This window comes from Micromys minutus, assembly GCF_963924665.1.
Source record: "Micromys minutus genome assembly, chromosome: 18".
Lineage (NCBI taxonomy): Eukaryota > Metazoa > Chordata > Mammalia > Rodentia > Muridae > Micromys > Micromys minutus.
The window spans coordinates 51,393,095-51,414,741 of NC_137953.1; the positions used below are offsets into that span (position 1 = coordinate 51,393,095).

The window sequence follows — 21,647 nt, forward strand, 5'->3', positions numbered from 1 at the left end:
GATATGGAACAATTGATATTTTGAAAAGTAATTTATACATTATACATTATACATTGCTGCCGCACAATGTCTGACCAGGGCAGCACAGGAAGAAAGAATTATTTCAGCTGGCAGTTTCATGAAAATATGATCATGGCAGGGAAGGCATAAAAACAGGAGCATGAGACCAGATGGTGACATTACATGGAAGTCAAGAAGCAGAGAGAAGGAAAAAGGAAGTGGGGCCAGACTATAAATCCCCCAGGTCCTTTCTCCAACAAGAATTCACTGCGTCAACATTCGATAACCTTCCTCAAGAGCAGCACCTTATTGGGAACATATGCTAATCCTGGACCTAGGGAGGACATTTTACATTGAAGTATTTCATAATACTGACTATATTGTCTTATTTTATGATTAAGATATATCACAATTCTAAATATTGTACTAAAACATGGGACTCCTAACAGTGGAATAGGTGTCTTTCTGGCTGTTTTGCCTGTTTTTGAGACTCTTTTCCTTCTATTTGATTTCCTTGTACAGCCTGCTTATGAGGGCTTTGCATTGTCTTATTGAATCTTGTTTTGTCTTGAGATTTTTTTTTTTGTACAGGATGGTGGGTAGACTTCAGCCAGAACAATAGTTTTAGTACAGACAAGATAGTAGAAGGTAAAGATAGTTTGCAAATAGCATTATGCTGTTCATTTTAATAGGTACATGTAGTAATTTGTAGTGATAGTGATTAGGAGCCTGGAAATTGGCATCTACTCATTGAAAATCTTATAGGACTAATAATGAAAAATCAGAAAATTTGAATCTCCCACATCAAACTTGAAATTTAAAACAAAATTTCACTGGATGTTAGAGCATTTTTTTCTCTAACATGATTCAGTATTCACTAATCTTTATAATTAGTAATCCTGACCCTGTCATGATCATATTCTGCATGATTAAGATTCCTAATGTGGAACTAAAGGGACATATACTTACTGAAGCTCGTCAGGAAAAGAGCTTCTTTGTCATGGGCAGTTATTTGGAATACGTGGCAAACACTTGGGAATTGTTCTTAGGCCAAATTGCTCCCCTATTTATATCCATGACCTCCTTTAGTTGCTGTATCTACTAAATGCTGTAAAGGTAGTATTTGGGTCAGAAACATCAACCAAAATAACTGTAATTAGATTTATCATTTTAAAGAGGGGAAAGCATATTTTTGAGGACACCTTATCAGTTAGCCCTAAGTTAAAATGTTTTCCATTTAAATTCCCAAATCATTATATATATAATTTATTTGGATGCATTTAATGGAATTCAATGAACTTAGGAACATTGACTGTATACTGTGCCACTGTTTTCTTAGCACTTGAGGCATACATTAGTGTGTATGAGTGTGTGCACATGCCTGTATGCCTCAAATGTCCACATGTGTGTGCTTCTGTGTGTGTGCACATGCCTTGGGGTGTGTTTGACCTAGTCATTGCATTCTGTGATTCTAAATAACCTGAAAAGTTTGAGTCTCCTGTAACAGACCAGAAGACGGAGGAGAGCTTAGGAAGGGCTCTAAATTAGAGTGCCATTCTCCTTTAGACAAGATGTTCATCTTTCCTCCTATGAAAGAATATAGGTGTTCTGTTCAGGAAAATTTTCCCTATTTAAATGTGTCCGAGGCTCTTTCTCACATTTTCTATTAGAATCAGCATATTTGACTTCATGTGGAGGACCTTGATCTACTTGAACTTGAGCATTTTACAAGGAGATAAGAATGGAGAGCTTGCCCTCTTCTACATGCTGACTACCATTTGAATCAGCACCATTTGTTGAAAATGCTGTCCTTTTTCACTAGATGCTTTTGGCTTCTTTCTAAAACATCAAGTTACGTAGGTGTGTTGATTTATTTCTGGGACTTCTTATTTTTATTCCATTGATCTGCTGTCCTGTCTCTGTATCTGTATTATGTAGTTTTAATCACCATTGCTCTGTAGTACAGCTTTAGGTCCAAAATGGAGATTCCCGAGAAGTTCTTTTATTGTTGAGAATAGTTTTCACTATCTTGAGAGTTGTTGTTTTTGGTGGTGGTGGTTTTGGGTTTTGTTGTTGTTTATTTTACTTTTTGTAAGTCCAGATGAATTTGCTATTTGTATCTCTCTGAAGAAGTCTCTTGAGATTTTGATATTGCATTGAATCTGTAGATTGCTTTTGGTAAGATAGCCATTATCTATGCATCAAAGAAATGGGAGATCTTTCCATCTTCTGAGGGCTTCTTCAAAGACTTAAAGTTCTTGTCTTACAGATTTTCCACTTGCTTGTTTAGAGTCACATTAAGATAGTTTATGTTACTTGTGACTATTGTGAAGGGTGTCATTTTACCAATTTATATCTCAACCCATTTAGCCATTGAGTATAGCAAGGTTACTGATTTGTTTGAGTTAGTTTTATATACAGCCACTTTGATCAAGTTGTTTTGTCAGCTGTAGGAATTTTCTGATAGATTTTTTTTAGGGTTGCTTATATGTACTATTATATAATCAACAAATAGTGATATTTGCATTTTCTTCTGTAGTTTGTATCCATCTAATCTCCTTTTGTTGCCTAATTGCTCTGAATAGACCTATGAGTACTATATTGAATAGAGTAAGACTGGGCAGCCTTGTCTTGTCCTGGATTTTAGTCATATTACTTTACGTTTCTTTTCATTTAGTTTATTAACAGCTACTGCTTTGTTGCATATTGTTTTTATTATTTTTAGGTATGAAACTTGAATTAGTGATCTCTATAATAGTTTTAACAGAAAAAGGTGTTGTATTTTGTCAAAGGTCTTTTTCAGCATCTAATAAGTTGAGCATACAATTTTTCTTTCAGTTTGTTTATATAGTGGATTATGTTGATGGATTTACATATATTGAACTATCACTGTATTCCTGAGATGAAAACTACCTGATATGGTCAATGATCATTTTGATGTGTTTTTGGATCCAGTTTGCAAAAATTTTATTGAGTATTTTCCATTGGTATTTGCAAGGGAAATTAGTCTAAAGTTCTCTTTCTTTGTTGGGTCTTTGTGGGATTTATGCATCAGTGTAACTGTGGATTCATAAAGTAAATTGGGTAATTTTCCTTCCATTTCTGTTTTGTGAAATAGTTTGAGAAGTGTTGTTATTAGGTCTCCTTTGAATGTCTGGTAGTATTCTTCCCTAAAACTATTTGGACCTGGGCTGTTTTTGTTTTTGTTTTTGTTTTTGTTTTTTTTTTGTATTGTTTTGTTTTTGTTGGGAGTCTTTAATGACTACTACTCTTTCTTTAGGGGTCATAGGACTGCTTAGATGGTTTAACTGGTCCTTATTTAACTTTGATATCTGTTTTTTTTTCTAGAAAACCATTTATTTTATCTAGATTTTTCAGTTTTGTTGTGTATAGGCTTTTGTAGTAGAATAAGAGTTTTTAAAAAATTTTGTCAATTTCTGTTGTTATGTTTTCCTTTTCATTTCTGATTTTGTGAATTTAGGTACTGCCTCTGTGCCCTATAGTTAGTTTGGCTAAGGGGTTATCTATCATGTTGCTTTTCTCAAAGGGCCAGCTCTTGATGTTGTTGATTTTTTTGTATAGTTCTTTTTGTTTCTACTTGGTTGGATTGAGCCCCAAGTTTGATTATTTCCTACCATTTACTCTCCCTCCTTTTGTTCTAGAGCTTTCAGATATGCTGTTAAGCTGTTAGTGTATGATCTCTCCAATGTCTTTATGAATGCACAGAGCTATGAGATTTCCTCTTAGCACTGATTTCATTGTGTCTCAAAAGTTTGGGTATATAGTCCCTTGATATTTTTTCATTTTTGTTAAATTAAAAAAAGTCTTTATTTCTTCCCTGACCAAGCTGTCTTTGAGAAAAGAGTTGTTCTGATTATATATGTATGTGGGCTTTCTGTTTTTTGTTTGTTTTGTTTTTGTTTTTCTTGTTATTATTGAAGACAAACCTGTGTCTTGGTGGTCCAATATAATAAATGGGATTAATTCAATATTCTTGTATGTTCTGAGACTTGTTTTGTGTCAAATTATATGGTTAGTTTTGGAAAAGGTACCATGAGGCACTGAGAAGATATATTCTTTTCTTTATGTGTGAAATGTTCTGCAGATATCTGTTAAATCCATTTGGTTCATAACTTCTCTTAGATTCACTATATCTCTGTTTAGTTTCTGTTTTTATGATCGATCCATTGGTATCATCTTGGTGTTTTTTTTCCCTTTGGAGAGTATATTGTGCCATTTCACATCTTTTTTGATAATTTTTGTTTGAAAGTCAATTTTTATTTGATTTTAGAATGGCTACTTTATCTTCTTTCTTGGGACAATTTCCTTGAATAATTTTTTTTTGCCTTTGCCTTTGAGGTGGTGCCTGTCTTTGTCGCTAAGGTCTGTTTGCTGTATGCACCAAAATGATGGGCCCTGATTATGTATCCAATCTGTTAGTCTATGTCTTTTTATTGAGGAATTGAGTCTGTTGGTGTTGAGAGATATTAAGAAACAGTGATTGTTGCTTTCTGTTATTTTTGTTGTTAGAAATGGAATTATGTTTGTGTTGTTTTCTTATTGGTTTGTTGTGAGAAGATTCATTTCTTGCTTTTATTTGGGTGTAATTTTCCTCTTCCTGTTCTAATTTTTCCCTCTATTATCCTTTGTACGTCTGGACTAATGGAAATATATTGTTTAAATTTGATTTTGTCGTGGAATATCTTAATTTCTTCATGTATGATAATTTAGAACTTTGCTGGGTATAGTAGCCTGGACTGGCTTTTGTATTATCTTGGGGTCTGTATAACCTATACCCAAGATCTTCTGGTTTTAGAGTCTTTGTTGTGAAATCTGATGTAATTTGTTAGGTCTGCCTTGACTTTTTTCCCTTATAGCTTTTGATATTTATTCTTTGTTTTGCACATTTGGTATTTTATTATGTGATTTGAGGAATTTTTTTCTGGTCCAATCTGTTCATGGTTTTATAGGCTTCTTGTATGTTTGTGGGTATGTCTTCCTTTAGATTAAGAAAGTTTTCTTCTATAATTTTGTTGAAGATGTTTACTGGCCCTTGAATTGTGGATCTTCACTCTCTTCTATATGTAGTATTTTTAGGTTTAGATTCCTTGAATGTTTTGGGTTACGATCTTTTTGCTTTTTGGATTTTCTGTGACTGCTGTGTCAATATCTTCTATGGTATTTTCTATACCTAAGATTTGTTCTTTTATCTATTATATTCTGTTTGTGATTCTTGTATCTGTGATTTCTGTTCCCTTTTCTATGTTTTCCTTTTCAGGGTTGTCTGCCTTTGTATTTTCTTTAATATTTCTATTTTCATTTTTAAATCCTGGATGATTTTAACCAATTCTTTCTCCTGCTTGCTTGTGTTTTTCTTTATTTTTTAAAGGGATTTATGTTTATCCTTTATGGGCTTATATTTTTTCCAGGTTCTACTGTATTTCTTTAAGGGATTATTTATGTCTTTCTTAAAGTCCTCTATTATCTTCATGAGATGGTGTTTGAGATATGAATCTTGCTATTCAGGTGTGTTGGAGTATCCAGGGCTAGTGTTATGAGAACTGGATTCAAATGTTGCTAAGTAGCATCGGTTTCTGTTGCTTATAATTTTGTTCTTAACGCTCACCATGTAGTTATTTTTGGTGTTAATTGGCCTTGCTATCTCTGATTGGATCCTATTCCTCCTGTGAGCCTGTGAGCCCGGTAGTGTCAGAACACCTGGGAGCCTAGCTGTAGGAGTCTGTGATATTGGATATGGAAGAACTCTTGCAGGTCAAGCTGCCTCTTGGTGTGGGTGGAGTGGTTGGAGAATTTTGGTTCATTCTCTAGTGCAGGTGCAACCTGGAAGGAATGTGTACTTCTGGCTGGGCAGGGTTTTATGTGTTTCCTGGGTTCCTGGGAATAGAAGGTATGCCAGGTATCAGGGCAGCAATGGGGACCTTACCTGTGATCCTGGGTGTGTCAGTGCTCCTGGGGGTCAAGCTGTCTCTGGGTGTGGGTGGAATAAGGGGAGATCCAGAGCTCAGAGTCCACTCCTGGGTATAGGTGCAAACCCAAATGTAAAATTTAAATAGAACTGTATGGAGACAAGTAAACTCTTCATAAAAATAGCTGAGGTCATGTGTTGAACAGCAGATATATATACTGCCTTGATCTTGCCCTAGCCTCCTCTCATATATTTAGGGAAGGATAGAAGTTTGTTGGATTCTTTGTTTTCTTTGTGTTTCTGAGTGCTACTTTCTCTTTACTCCCCTGCTTAATTGAACTGTCTTTATTTTTCTCTAGTGTTATTCTGGAGCAAGTTGCAAAGCCAGAAAATAAATAAGAGGCACTATTTTCATAGTGTTTGTTGTACTTAAAACTATGTAAAAATCATAAAAGCAATGATTAGTGAATTCAAAACACAGACAACCTTTGAACAGCTAATGTGCCATCTCTTTCAATAATTGCTTGCTTCATTTCAGTTTAGTTTAAATAAGTGACCACGAGTGTATTTGGACTTGATACATGATGTATTGACTTCTATGTCTCATAATCTTTGGCTAACTTGTTATTATGAAGAAGCTCTACAAAAATGTCCACACACATATATTTTTCATAAATGTAAAGGAAACTGTTTTCAATGAAGAATGAAGAAGAAAACAAGGTTTTGAGGAACGCAGTAAGTAGCGTTAATCCAGAACAAAACACAGTGAAGATATGTTTTTTACATAATGCAAACATCTAGATGTTTGCTCTTTCTCATGAATTCTAGTACCAAACAGTTGTATTTCTTCTGTGTACAAAGAGGTTTCTGTTTTGCCATATCCTTCTTGCTAAATGTTTCCGTATTCACTTGATGCCTTAGAAGTTGCATCTGTCTCATCTGTGTATAAAGAATTAAGGATTTCTTTTCTCTACTTAGTACTCTTTCTTGAATGTATCATTAAACATGTATGATAAATAGCTGTTGCTTTAGATTTTGAGTGCACATTACTATCTCATGACGACTTAACCAAGCATACAGTCAACAGTATTTAGAGCTCCCATTGCCTCTAAAAGTTCAATGTGTTTATAAATGAATTAAAAATTGTTTCATAATATATGCCACTTGCTCATTATGCTTTATTTTTTTAGTTTTAAATATTTTTTTGTTTATACAAGTTTTACAAACACGTATGTCTGCAGTTATATATGGTACTTTCAGAAACCAAACTAAGTCATCAGAACTCTTAGACCTTGAGTGACAGCTGGTTGTGAAACACCATCTAGGTGCTGGAGATTAAATCTTGGTCCTGTGGAAGAGCAGCTAGAGCTCTTAAACACTGAGAAATCTCTCCAGGCCTGGTGTACTGTTTTTTCCAGGATTTAATCTTATTATTTATGATAATTATTATAACTTTGGAAACCAAAAGGTTTGAAATATTTATATTATATGAAGTGTATGACTTAACATGGATTTAATGAACTCAGGTATATTCTATACAAATTATTTCACCCTTCATTTATTTTTTCTTTTTCTTTTCTTTTCCTTTATTTTACTTTCACACTCAAGATTTATTTTCTTCCTGGTCCACCTGCCTACTGTTCCACATCACATATCTCCTCCCAAAGCCCCCCATTGTCTCCAAGAGGATGTCTCCACTCTACCTACCCCACCAGACCTCTAAACTCCCTGGGGCCTCCAGTCTCTGGAGGGTTAAGCATATCTTCTATGACTGAACCCAGACGTGAGATTCTTCTGCTGTATATGTGTTGGGGGACTCATATCAGCTGGTGTATGCTGCCTGGTTGGTGATCCAATGTCTGAGAGATCTCAGGGGTCCTGGTTAATTGAGATTGCTGTGTTTTGTTCTGGATTAACACTACTTACTGTGTTCCACAAAACCTTGTTTTCTTCTTCTGTTGTTTGATTGGGTGCAAAAAAAATCTGATTCTTTCAGCTGCTTGTTGGATCTTTCACAGGGCAGTCATGAGAGGTCCTTTTATGCACAGTCCATAGCCTCATTAATGGTGTCAGGCCTTGGGGCCTCCCCTTAAGCTATGTCTCCTTTGAGCCAGTCACTGGGACTTCTGTTCTTCAGGCTCTTCTCAATTTCTATCCTTGTATTTTTTCAGACAGCAACAATTATGGGATAAAGTTTTTACTGTGGGATAGCAACCCCATCTCTCACTTGCTGCCCTGTTTTTCTGTTGGAGGTGGGCTCTACAAGTTCCCTCTCTCCACTGTAGGCATTACATCTAGTCTACCCCCTCTTTTGAATCCTTAAGTTTTCTTACCTCCCAGGTCTCTGGTAAATTCTAGCAGATCTTCCCAATATTCAATCTTCTGAGGTCGCCTGTTTCCATCCTTTCTGTTGGCCTGCAGGGCTTCAGGCCTTCTCCCCACCCAGTACCAGGTCATATTTCACTTTTGCTGTCCTGTCCCCCTTTTCTTCCAGGCAGCCCCCTCCCTCCTCCCTTGTGTTTGCTTTCTTCTCTATTTCAAGTGGTACTGATGCATCCTCATTTGGGCTCTTCAGATTGTTGAGCTTTTTGAGTTCTATGGACTGTATCTTGGGTATTCTGTACTTTTTTTTGTCTAATATCCACTTATTAGTGAGGACATATAGTGCATATCATTTTGGGTCTGAGTTACCTCACTCAGGATGATATTTTCTAGTTTCATCTATTTGCCTATGAAACTCATGATATCATCATTCTTAGTATTCCATTGTGGAAATGAACCACATTTTCTGTATTCATTCTTCTGTCATGGGACATCTGGGTTTTTACCACTTTCTGGCTATCACAAATAAGGCTCCTATCAATAAATGGAACATGTGCCCTGTGGCATGGTGGAGCATCTTTTGGGTATATTTCCAAGAATGTTATTGCTGAGTCGTTATTTTATACTGTGTTTATATAACATATCGATTGATAACATACGATCACATGATGTTATTGTATTTGCTCCTAAAGAGAAAGTGCCTCATACAATCAATCCTTATCAACATTTGCCTGTATGTGAGAGAATGTGAGCATGGGTATGTCATTATACACATGTGACTAGGTGCATGCACGCATGTTTTAGCCTCATATATTGGGAACGATCCATCTTGTTTATTTGACGGGGGTATTCTATTGCTCTGTGGAGCACACATGTAGGCTAGATGTTGATCAGAGATCAAACATCTACAGGCTTTCTGCCCTGGCAATGAGAGTATAAATACAGGTCGTCATACCTGGCTTTTTATGGGGATCCTTGGAGTTCTCAGCTTCTCATTCACTTCAGAAACTGTGCCATTGCCCAAGCCATTTTGATGGGTTACAAAGTCTTGTTGTACAAATTATAAAAATGCATGTTTACAACTGTCCATATTTTTCTGGAAATTTGGTAAATATTCCCATGAAGGTAGTGGTAACAGAAATTCTAAGTAGTTGTGTACCAAGAAGATGTAAGTTAAAACTGGCTGTAAGGCCATATAATTTATGCAAATAAATTACAAACTTTCAATTTTGATTCATAAAAAAATCAAAAATTAATTTTAAAGTACATGGCTGTCAGTTGTCCAAAATTTTAAAATCTGTAAAACAAAAAATGATCAGGGATTGGCAGTAAGATCATTGGATCACAGTATATGCTGTCCTATGGCCTAAATTTGGATTCTTAGATCCTATTCAACAACACAGTAGGCTACATGGAACCATGGAACTCCAGTAGTAAGAACTGTTTATAACCTCAAAACAAGGGTTTAGAAATCTGAGGCATTTAACATTGGATGAATATTTTAAATAAATAAATATCATCAAATTAGAATGAAGCCTGATATTGGCATTAGATTAGACCCAAAAGAATGCTTTTAACAGGGACATACTTATTTTATTGTATAGTTGTGTCTTTTTTTACCTTCCTATTTCACATTTTTTTCTTTTTTCCTCTTTGTTTTTGGCATAATAGTTGTTTTTTTCTCTCATTTTTATTAGTATTTACATTTCAGATGTTATCTTCTTCCCCTCCATTTGCCTTCACAAAGGTGCATTCTCTTCTGATCTTCATCTCCACTCCATTTCCTTGGTATTCCCCTACATTGGGACATCATGCCAACTCTGGAACTAAAGCCTCTTCTCACATTAATGCCAGACATTACTATATTCAGCTACATACACAACTGAGTAAATAGGTCTCTCAAAGTGCACACAAAGGTTGGTGTTTTATTCCATGAGTTTTGGAGGGTTTGGCTGGTTGTTAATGTTGTCTACTTCCCATGAGGTTGCAGTCTCTTTCAGTTCTTTAGGTCCTTTCTTTAGCAACTTCATTGGGATCCCTGAGTTCAGACTGATGCTTAGCTGCAAGCATGCTCAGCTGTATCTATATGACTCTGAGGGGGCATCTCTGGTTCCTGCCAGTAAGTAATTTTTGAGATGAGCTATAGTGCTTGGATTAGGTGACTGCATATATGGTGGATCCTGAAGTAGCTTCTGTGTGATCTTTTCTTCAGTCTATGTTCCTATATTTGACCTTGCATTTCCTCCCATGAAAGTTTTGTTCTCTATTCTAAGAAGAGGTGAGGCATCCCCATTTTGCCCTTCTTTCTTTTAGAGATTTCTAATGTCTGTGAATTTTTTCCTGTGTATTGGTTATTCAGTGCTTTCTGGGACTAGCATCCACTTATCAGTGAGTGCATACCATGTGTGCTCTTTTGTGACTGGGTTACCTCACTCAGGATGATAGTCTCTAGTTCCATCCTAGGAATTTCATGAAGTCATTGTTTCTAATAGTTGAGTATTACTCCATTGTGTAAAGGTTCTACACTTTCCATATCATTCATTTTTTGATGGACACCTGGGTTCTTTCCAGCTTCTGGCTATTATAAATAAGGCTGCTATAAACAAGGTTGAACATGTTTCCTTGTTATATGTTGGAGCATCTTTGGGGTATATGCTCAGGAGTAGAATAGCTGGGTTTTCAGGTAGTTCGATGTCCAATTTTCTGAGGAACAGACAGACTGATTTCCAGAGTGGTTGTATCAGCTTACAACCCCATCAACAGTGGAGGAGTGTTTCTTTTTTCCACATCCTCACCAGCATCTGCTGTCACCTGAAATTTTTTTCTTAGTCAGTCTGACTGGTGTGAGGTGGAATCTCAGGGTCCTTTTGATTTGCATTTTCCCAATGACTAGGGATGTTGTGCATTTCTTTAGGTGTTTCTTAGCTGTTCAATGTTCCTCATGTGAGAATTCTTCGTTTTGCTCTGTGCCCCAATTTTAATAGTGTTATCTGATATTCTATAATCTAGCTTCCTGAGTTCCTTGTATATATTGGATACTAGCCCTCTATCAGATGTAGAATTTGTAAGGATCCTTTCCCAATCTGTAGGTTGCCATTTTGTCTTCTTAACAGTGTCCTTAGTCTTACAGAAGCTTTGCAATTTCATGAGGTCCCATTTGTTGATTCTTGATCTTAGAGTATAAGCCATTGATGTTCTGTTCGAAAATTTTTCCCCTGTGCTAATGTGTTCTGGTCTGAGTCTCAACCAAGGCCCAACTCCCTTCTCTGGCAGTTTTCTACTGCCTGTTCTCCATCCCAGGGTGTTTCTCTACCCCAAAATCCCACATTAATACAACTCTACGGCCTGATGGTTTTTCAAACAGTTTTATATATTCAACTTTCAATCCACAAGCATCTACACAACAAGATTACATCAAATAGGCAAAGATGCAAACTTCCCTTCTATATGAGATATTAGACCCATAAAATCCTTGATGTTCATAGCTATTTAATGTCAATCAGTCCCACCTGTGTCCACCTGGTCTTTGGGCACCTCCATGTTGCCCTGACCTTCATCACCATCCTCTGAACTCCTCAAACTTCTAGGCCATGTCTGCATCCCTCGACCCACCCAATCACTGGCTTTCCTTATTTTACTAATTAAAATGGGAAGGTTCAGTTGATGTCACCCCAAGAGAACAGAACTAGGCAGTGCTTATCAGGAAGTGGAATTAACATTAAAATACAAACAGCCTCAGGACAATCTACACCTTGGATTCCTGATCTTTCCAAGACTCTCATCATGAAGGGCAATTGAATATGTCAAATGCTATCTCAGCATCTAGTGAGAGGATCATATGTTTTTTTTTTCTTTCAGTTTGTTTATATGGTGGATTACATTAATGGATTTCCATATATTGAACCATCCCTGCATGTTAATGGATTTCCATATATTGAACTATCCCTGCATTCCTGGGATAAAGCGTACTTTGTAATCTTGGTTGATTGTTTTGATGTGTTCTTGGATTTGGTTTGCAAAAATTTTATTGAATATTTTTGCATGGATATTCATAAGAGAAATTGTTCTGAAGTTCTCATTCTTTGTAGTGTCTTTGTGTGGTTTAGGTATGAGAGTAATTGTAGCTTCAGAGAATGAGTTGGGTAGTGGTTTTTTTTTTTTTTTTGTTGGGAGGCTTTTGATGACTGCTTCTATTTCTCTAGATGTTATGAGACTCTTTAGATGGTTTATCTCATCCTGATTTAACTTTGGTATCTGGTATCTATCTAGAAATTTATCCATTTCCTCTAGATTTTCCAGTTTTGTTGAGTATAGGCTTTTGTAGTATGATCTGATGATACCTTGATTTTCTCCAGTTTCTATTGTTATGTCTCCCCTTTCATTTCTGATTTTGTTAATTTGGATACTCTTTTTTTTTTTTTTTTTTTTTTTTTTTTTTTTTTTTTTTTTGCCCTCTAGTTAGTCTGGCTAAAGGTTTAGCGATATTCTTGATTTTTTTCCAAAAAAAAAAAAAAAAAAAAAAAAAAAAAACCCTCTTGGTTTTATTGATTCTTTGTATAGTTTTTTTTTTTTTTTTTTTTTTGTCTACATTTGGTTGATTTCTGCTCTGAGTTTGATTATTTACTACCATTTACTCCTCTTGGGTGTATATGCTTCTTTTTGTCCTAGGGTTTTCATCTGTGCTGTCAAGCTGCTAGTGTATGCTTTCTCCATTTTCTTTTTGGCAGCACTCAGAGCTATGCGTTTTCCTCTCAGTACTGCTTTCATTGCATCCCATAAGTTTGGGTATGTAGTGGTGTCATTTTTGCTAAGTTCTAAAAAAGACCTTGATTTTTTTTCTTTATTTCTTTCTTGATCATGTTATCATTGATCAGAGCTGTTTCTATGTATATGTGTGCTTTTTGTTACTTATGTTATTAAAGACAAGTCTTAGTACGTGGTTATTTGATAGGATGCATGGGAGTCTTTTGATGGTCCTGTATCTGTTGAGGCCTGTTTTGTGACTGATTATATGGTTAATTTTGGAGAAGGTACCATGATGTGCTGAGAAGAATGTACATTCTTTTGGTTTTGGATGAAATGTCCTGTAATGTCTGTTAATTCAAATTAGTTTATAACCTCTGCTAGTTTTCCTGTGTCTTTGTTCAGTTTCTGTCTCCATGATCTGTCTATTGATGAGAGTGGGGTGTTGTAGTCTCCCACTATTATTGCGTGTGGTATAATATATGTTTTGAACTTTATTAGGAGTTCTTTTATAAATGTGGGTGCCCTTGTATTTGGAGCATAAATGTTCAAGGTGGTGAGAGTTCATCTTGATAAGGAATATGATGAATAACTAGTGTCCTTCCTTATGTTTTTTGATAACATTTGGTTAAAAATTTATTTCATTTGATATTAGAATCGCTACTCCAGCTTGTTTCCTGGGCCCATATGCTTGGAAGGTTTTTTCCTAACCTTTTACTCTGAGCTAGTATCTGTCTTTGTCTCTGAGATGAGTTTCCTGTATGCAGCAAAATGCAGGATTTAGTTTATGGGTTCAGTCTGATAGTCTATGTCTCTTTATTGGGGAATTGAGTCTATTGATTTTAATAGAAATTATGGAACGTTTTCTGTCATTTTTGTTGTTAGTGCTAGACTTATGTTTGTGTGCTTTCCTTCTTTTGGTTTACTTGTGTGATTATAATAATAATAATAATTATTATTATTATTACTATCATTATTATTATTATTTGCTTTTCCTTGGGTGTAGTTTCTTTCTTTGTGCTGGATCTTTTCATCTATCATCCATTGTAGGGGTGGATTTGTGGTCAGGTATTGTGTAAATTTGGTTTTGTCCTGGAATGGCTTGGTTTCTTCATCTATGGTGATTGAGAGTTTTGTTGCATATAGTAACCTGGGCTGGCATTGGTGTCCTCTTAGGGTCTGCATGACATCTATCCAGAAACTTCTGGCTTTCATAGTCTCTGTTGAGAAGTCTGGTGTAATTCTGATTGGCCTGCCTTCATAAGTTACTTGTTTTGTTTTTCCATTTACAGTGTTTAGGAGTCTTACTTTGTTTCAAATATTCAGTGTTTTGACTATTGTGTGTCAGGAGAAGTTTTTTTTTCTGGTCCAATTTATTTGGAGTTCTGTAAGCTTTCTGTATGTTCATGGTCATCTCATTCTTAAGGGCAGGGAAGTTTTCTTCTATGATTTTGTTGAAGATCTTTACTGTGCCTTTTAGTTGATATTCTTTGTCCTCTTCTACACCTGTTATCCTTAGGTTTGGTCTTCTCATTGTGTCCTGGATCTCCTGGACATTTTGGGTTAGGAGCATTTTGGTTTTTGCATCTTCTCTTACTCTGTTTTCTATGTTGTCTTCAGCCCCTGAAATTCTCTCTTCCATCACTTGTAGTCTTTTTGTGATGCTTGCATCTGTAACTCCTATTTCTTTTTAAGGTTTTTTATTTCCACAGTTGACGGTAAGGGTATGTGGCAGGCTTAGGGCTTACCATGGGCTCAGGTTGGAGAGCTCTTGCAAGGCTTCACTGTGGGCTCTGCCATGTGCAGGTGGGTCTGGAGTCTTGATTTTGGTCACTCTGCCCTATTGCTGGACCTTAGAAGACCTGATCCCAGAGTATACCAAACAAGCTGGACTCCATGGCTCCAGGTTATTCCTCTAGGGCTGCCTGCAGGTTATGTGGCAAGCTCCAGTTGTCTCAGGTGGGAGAGCACTTGCAAGGCTTCTCTGTGGGATCAGCCATGTGCAGGTGGGTCCTGAGTCTTCATGGAAGTCACTCTCTTCACAATTCTTAAATAAAATATAATGATTTCTCATTTCAGTTTATTTCATTAAATACTAGGTAATATATATAAATTGCTTAAATGTTTAATGATTTGAAGTATACATTTAATAAATTTTAGTATTATAATTATTAACAATAAGTGAAAGCAGACTTGACATCGAATTACAGATACATGCAATGTACAAGTCTTCAACTGGGAATGTAGAAAAATTGAAGATACGAAACAAAAGCTTTCCAAAAGAGTGCCAAAGTTTTGAAGAAGATATAATGATGCCTCTTGAAAAGTCATCATTTGAATATCATCTAGGTAAAATACTGACAACTCTGGTTTTGGTGGAATAATTATATTCCAGCCATTCTTACTTTCAGTGATCATTTATAGTGATGATGAATAACCTGGAGTGAGATGTCAGTATTTGTAGCTGTTTGCAAACTCTACTGTGATTACACTCAGTTGTCTAATTGCTTATAACATATTGATGCCTCCTTGACATATTTTTCAGCATAATTTTTGACTGCATAACACTAATCATTTCTCTTCTGACTCTTACGTTTGCATTTGGTTTCTCCAATTACTTCAGGTGGAAACAATAGGGGACGCGTACTGTGTTGCATCAGGACTGCACAGAAAAAGCCTATGCCATGCCAAGCCCATTGCTCTGATGGCCTTAAAGATGATGGAACTTTCAGAAGAGGTTCTCACTCCTGATGGAAGGCCCATTCAGGTAACCTCAAAAAACTGATGTGAAAAACAAATACTCCTTTTAATGAAACTTATTCTGTGGATGGGGCTTGGTATTCAGAAATTCCCTACTGAATTATACTTGCCATAATTAATAAATCTAGATAGAACTGGGATCGACTTATGCAAACCCATAGGCCAGGGTCTTCGAAACAGGAAAGGCACATGGAAGACAAACTTACCATGAACCTTAGAAAAAAGTAAAGGATTTAACCAGGGAGACCTTTATGTCAATGTATAAATTACCTTGTTAAAATGAGGCTGATGGTGAAAATCAGAATCTGAGATGTAGCCATAACAATAATAAATAAGAGTCCAGTTTTTCTGAAGAAGCTCTAGATTTCTGAATTTTGTAATTTGTGTGTGTGGGTGGATGTGTGTGTGTGTGTTGTACAGCTTGTTTCATGGAAATACCTACCAAAGAAATTTGGAAACAGCAGTAAACTTACCATCTGGATATCACAGTTTTATTAGCAGTATTATTGTCTTGTATAAATAAATGGCCCCCTGCAACTCATAAGCAGTCTCCAAGAATGAGTTAATCTAATTGCATTACTGCTAAGACCCAGTGAAAAGTACCAGAATTACTATTACCACATATTCTTGACAAATAGATCCCTCTTATTCAGAAAAATGACTGAATTCAAGAAAGAACTTTTAGAAAAGTTTGTTAACTACTAGTTTACCAAAGAAGAGAGGATTCATAATATGTATACTTCTAGTTTTTGGGTAATGCCAAACTAACCACTATAACCAAATAACTTTCCATTTAAAATTATTAAAGTGGTGGGACTTATGTTTTGGTTTTAATTACTTTTATTCTTTTACAGTCCAATATTTAGTCCCTCCTAGCCCACCCTCCCACAGTTCCTCATCACATTCATCTTTTTCTCTGTCTCCAGAACTACCTTACCCCTACCTACCTAGTCCCTCCCACCACCTGACTAGGACTCCACATTCCCTGGGGTCTCAAGATACTGCAGGTTAGGTTCTTCTTCCATTAAGGCCAGACCAGGGAGCCTTCTTCTGTATATGAGCCCAGGGCATCTGCCCAGCTCCTCTATGTTGCTTGATTTGTGGAAAAGTGTATGAGAAATTTTAAGGGGCTTGGTTAGTTGAGACTGCTAACCTTCTTATAGATTCCCCCCCCCCCCCCTTCTCAGCTTCTTTCAACCTTTCCCTAATTCAACTACAGGGGGTCCCAACTTCAGTCCAATATTTGGCTGTAAGTAGCATCATCTGTCTCATTCAGCTGCTTGTTGGACCTATCAGAGGGCAGTCATACTAGTCTCCTGTATGCAAGCACACCATAACATTAGTAATAGTGTCAGGCCTTGGAGCCTTCCCTTGACCTGGATCCCAAGTTGAGCTGGTCAATAGATATCCCTTCCATCAATCTCAGCTCTGGGGATTCGAGTTGGTTAATATTGTTGCTCTATCTATGGGGTTGCAAACCCCTTTGGCTCCTTCAGTCCTTTCTCTAACTCATACATTGGGACCTCTGTTCTTAGTCCAATGGTTTGCTGCAAGCATCTGCCTCAGTATTTATTAGCCTCCGGGAGAACCTCTCAGGAAACAGATAGATCACATCAGGCTTCTGTCAGTAAGCACTTTTTGGCATCCACAATGTTGTCTGGGTTTGATGCCTGTATATGGGATGGATCCACAGGTGAGGCAGTCTCTGGATGGCCTTTTCTTCGGGCTCTGCTCCACACTTTGTCTACATATTTCCTCCTATGAGTATTTTGTTGTCCCTTCTAAGAAAGTCTGAGGCACCCATACTTTGGTCTTCTTTTTTTCTTGAGCTTCATGTGGTCTGTGAATTGTATCTTGGGTATTCAAAACTTTTTATATTTATCAGTGATGCATACCCTGTTTGTTCCTTTGTGTTGGGTTACCTCACTCAGAATGATATTTTCTAGTTCCATCCATTTGCCTAAGAATTTTATGAAGTCATTGTTTTTAATTTCTGAGTAGTATTCCATTTTGTAAATGTACCACATTTTCTGTATTCATTCCTCTATTGAGGAACATCTGAATTGTTTGCAGCTTCTGGCTATTATAAATAAGGTTGCTATGAAGATAGTGGAATGTGTGTCCTTGTTGTGTATTGGAGCATCTTCTGGGTTTATACTTAGGAACAGCAAAGTTTAGTCCTCAGATAGTACTGTTTAATTTTCAGAGGAAGAGCCAGACTGATTCCAGAGTGGTTGTACCAACTTGCAATCCCAACAGCAATGAAGGAGTGTTCCTATTTTTCTACAAACACACCAGCATATGCTCTCACCTGGGTTTTTGATCTTAGCCATTCTGGAATCTCAGGGTTGTTTAATTTGTGTTTTCCAATAACTAAGGTTGTTGAACATTTTCAGTGCTTCTCGGCCATTTCAGATTCCTCAGTTGAGAATTCTGTTTAGCTCTGTACCCCATCTTTAATAGGGTTCTTTGATTCCCTGGAGTCTAACTTCTTGAGTGATTTGTATATATTAGATGTTAGCTCTTTATTGGATATAGGGTTTCTGAGGATCTTTTCCCAATCTGTTGATTGCCATTTTGACCCATTGACAGTGTCCTTTGCCATACAGAAGCTTTGGAATTTCATGAGGTTTCATTGTAAATTGCTGATCTTAGGGCATAAGCCATTGGTGCTCTGTTTGGGAAAATTTCAGCTGTGCCCATGTGTGAGTTGATGTTAAGGTGATACATGATTGGACAATAGAGAGATAGGCAGAGAAAAGGTTAGAAAATTGGAAGAGAAGGAGAGGAGAGAGGAGTGAAGATGGAAGCAGATATTTATGTTTCTGTCAGTGAATCTCTTCATAAATAGGGTTGTTATTGAATGTTTTATAAGGGATGGAATTTTACAAGCTCATCTGACTTATCTAGGTTGACAAATTCTATTAAACTTATTGGATCAGTATAGTTTGGTGTGCTCTTTGATGTGAGCACAGGAGACCTTTTTATCTTCTTAGGTCTTCTTCAATTTCTTTCTCAGAGATTTGAAATTCCTGTCATACAGATCATTCATTTCTTTGAGTAGGGTAATACAAAGGTATTTTATATTGTTTGTGACTATTGTGAAGTGTTTTGTTTCTCTGATTTCTTTCACAGCATGTGTATATTTGAATAGAGGAAGGCTACTGATTTATTTAATTTTATATTCAGTAGCTTTGCTGAAGTTGTTTATCAGATTTAGGAGTATTCAGACAGAATATTTGGAATTATTTAAGTATACCTTTGGGGAAAAAACGTCACGGGGCACCAATGTTGTTAAAAGTCACGGGGCACCAGTGTTGTTAAAAAATGATGTCCCGGGTTTCAGCACCGATGTTAAGAAAAGGATGAAGAGAGAGTGATGGGAATAGGGCTCTTGGAGGTGCGGCAAGGCCTGGGGGCAAGGGAAATGACTCTGGGAGGCCCATGTTGGGAATGCCTTCTGCCTGAGGGACCAGCCATACCAAGGTATAGTACAAAATAGAGTTCATTCAGGTCATGGGAGAGTTAAGAGGGTAGTAGAGGCAGAGAGAAAGAAAGAAGAGAGGAATAGAGGAGTAGAGGAGCAGTGGCCAGCCATGAACATGTGGAGGGAGGGGGTAAAGAGAAGGGAGGGGTAAAGGGAGAGAGCAAAGCTGTAAGCACAAGAGGCAAAGAGAGAGAGAGAGGAGGGGGCAAGCAGCCCCTTTTATAGTGTCAGGTCACTGGGGCAGAGCATACCTGGCTGTTGCCAGGTAACTGAGGGGTGGGGTTTACAGAATCCCAACAACTATCATATCATCTGCAAATAGTGGTATATTGGTTTTGTCCTTTCTAATTTGTATCCCTTTGACCTGCATTTCTTGTCTAATTGCTCTGTCCAGGGTTTCAAGTACTATATTGAATAGGTATCGAGAGAGTGGGCAGTCATAGTGGGATTGCTCCAAGTTTCTCACCATTTAGTTTGAGGTTGTCTATTGGTTTGCTGTATATTGTTTTTACTATGTATAGGTATGGGCCTTAAATTCCTGATCTTTCCAAGATTTTTAATATGAAGGGGTGTTGAATTTTGTTAAATGCTTTCTCAGCATCTAAGGAGATGATCATGTGGGGTTCTTTTTGTCCTTTTAGTTTGTTTATATAGTGGATTACATTAATGGGTTTCTATATCTTGAACCATCCCTGCATCCCTTGGATGAAGCTTAATTAATTATGGTAAATAATCATTTTGAAGTGTTCTTGGATTCAGTTTGCAAGAATTTGATTGAATATTTTTCCATAGATGTTCATGAGGGAAATTAGTCTTAATTTCTTTTTCTTTGTAGTATCTTTTTGTGGTTTAGGTATTAGTAGCTTCAAAGAGCGAATTGGGTAGTGTGCTTTCTGTTTCTATTTTGTGGAATGGTTTGAAGAGTATTGGTTTTATGTCTTCTTTGAAATTCTGCACTAAACCTATCTTGTCCTTGTTATTTTTGTTTGGGAGAATTCTAATGATTACTTTTATTTCTTTAGAGGTGATAGGATCGTTTAGATAGTTTTTCTGATGCTGATTTAACTTTAGTACCTGGTAACTAACAAGAAAATGGTCCATTTTCTCCAGATTTTCCAGTTGAGTTGAGTATAGGTTTTTGTAGTAGGACCTGTTAATTTTTTTAATTTTCTCATTTTCTGTTGTTATATCTTCATTTTTATTTATAATTTTGTTAATTTGAATATTATCTGTATGCCTTTTGAAGAGTATCTTGTTGATTCACTCACCCCAAAACAAAGACCAAAGAACAAACAACAACAACAGCAACAACAAAAATGCTTGCATCTATAACTCCTGACACTTTTTTCTAGGTTTTCTATCTCCAGGGATATCTTCTTTTCTTTTTGACTTCTTTATTGATTTCATTTACATTTTTAGATTCTGGATAGTTTTCTTCAATTCCTTCACCTTTTTGGTTGTCTTTTCCTGTATTGCATTAAGGGATTTATGTTTTTCTGCTTTAAGTCCTTCTACCTGTATATGTTCTTCTGTATTTCAAGGGAGTTACTTATGTCCTTCTTAAAGTCCTCTATCATCATCATCAGATGTCCTTTTATATCAATATCATGCTTTTCAGGTGTGATTCAGGGCTTGTTGTGGTCAGAGAACTGGATTCTGTTGATGCCCAATAGCATTTTTTTTCTGTTTCTTTTGTTCCTGAGTCTACTTGCCCCATTTGGTTATCTTTGGTGTTACCTGGCCTTGCTTTCTCTGGATGGAGCCTGTTGCTCTTGTGAGCTTGTGATGATAGGTGTGCCAAAGCTCCTCAAGTTAAAACTGTCTCTGTGAATCTGTGACTCTGTAAGCATGGGTATGTTAGCACTCCTGAGGCTCCTCAAGTTAAAACTGTCTCCTTGAATCTGTGACCCTATGAGCATTGGTATGTTAGCACCCCTGAGGATCAAGTTTCCTCTGGATGGAATTGGAGTATGGAGAGCTGTAGCACAGGGTCTGCTCCCAGGTGCAGATATAAACTGGAAGGATCATATTCCCAACTCAGTGGCTGTTCCTGTGCTCCCTGTGTCCTGATCTGGCTCAGTCACACCAGGTATTGTGGCAGTAGTGGTTGTCTCACCTGTGTGCCCAGGTGTGTCATCATTCCTGCAGGTCAAGATTTATCTGGGTGGGATTGGAGTGTTGTTGTTTGTTACCCAGGGTCAGGTCTTGAGTACAGATGAAACCTGATAATATTCATTTTATTAATTGATCACATAACCACAGTCTAGGTCACACATGTTTGACTAGCTTTATAGGAACAGAAAAATCAAACTTTTTCTTTAAAGGAAATATATGGGTTCAAAGTCAGTTCTCTTACAATCTAGCAATATTTTCTTGACCGAATTATGAAAAGTTTTAAACATAAGATTA

At 36.8% G+C, this 21,647-nt stretch overlaps 1 protein-coding gene across 1 annotated transcript in view; it reads left to right on the top strand.

Moving 5' to 3' along the window:
* Positions 1-21,647, top strand: part of GUCY1A2 (guanylate cyclase 1 soluble subunit alpha 2) — a gene marked incomplete at both ends in the record, with an annotated part of 289,102 nt that overhangs the window by 143,574 nt on the left and 123,881 nt on the right. The window contains one exon of the mRNA XM_080932509.1: positions 15,615-15,758. Within this exon, the coding sequence (XP_080788635.1) occupies positions 15,615-15,758 (144 nt within the window). The remainder of the gene's footprint in view (positions 1-15,614; positions 15,759-21,647) is intronic.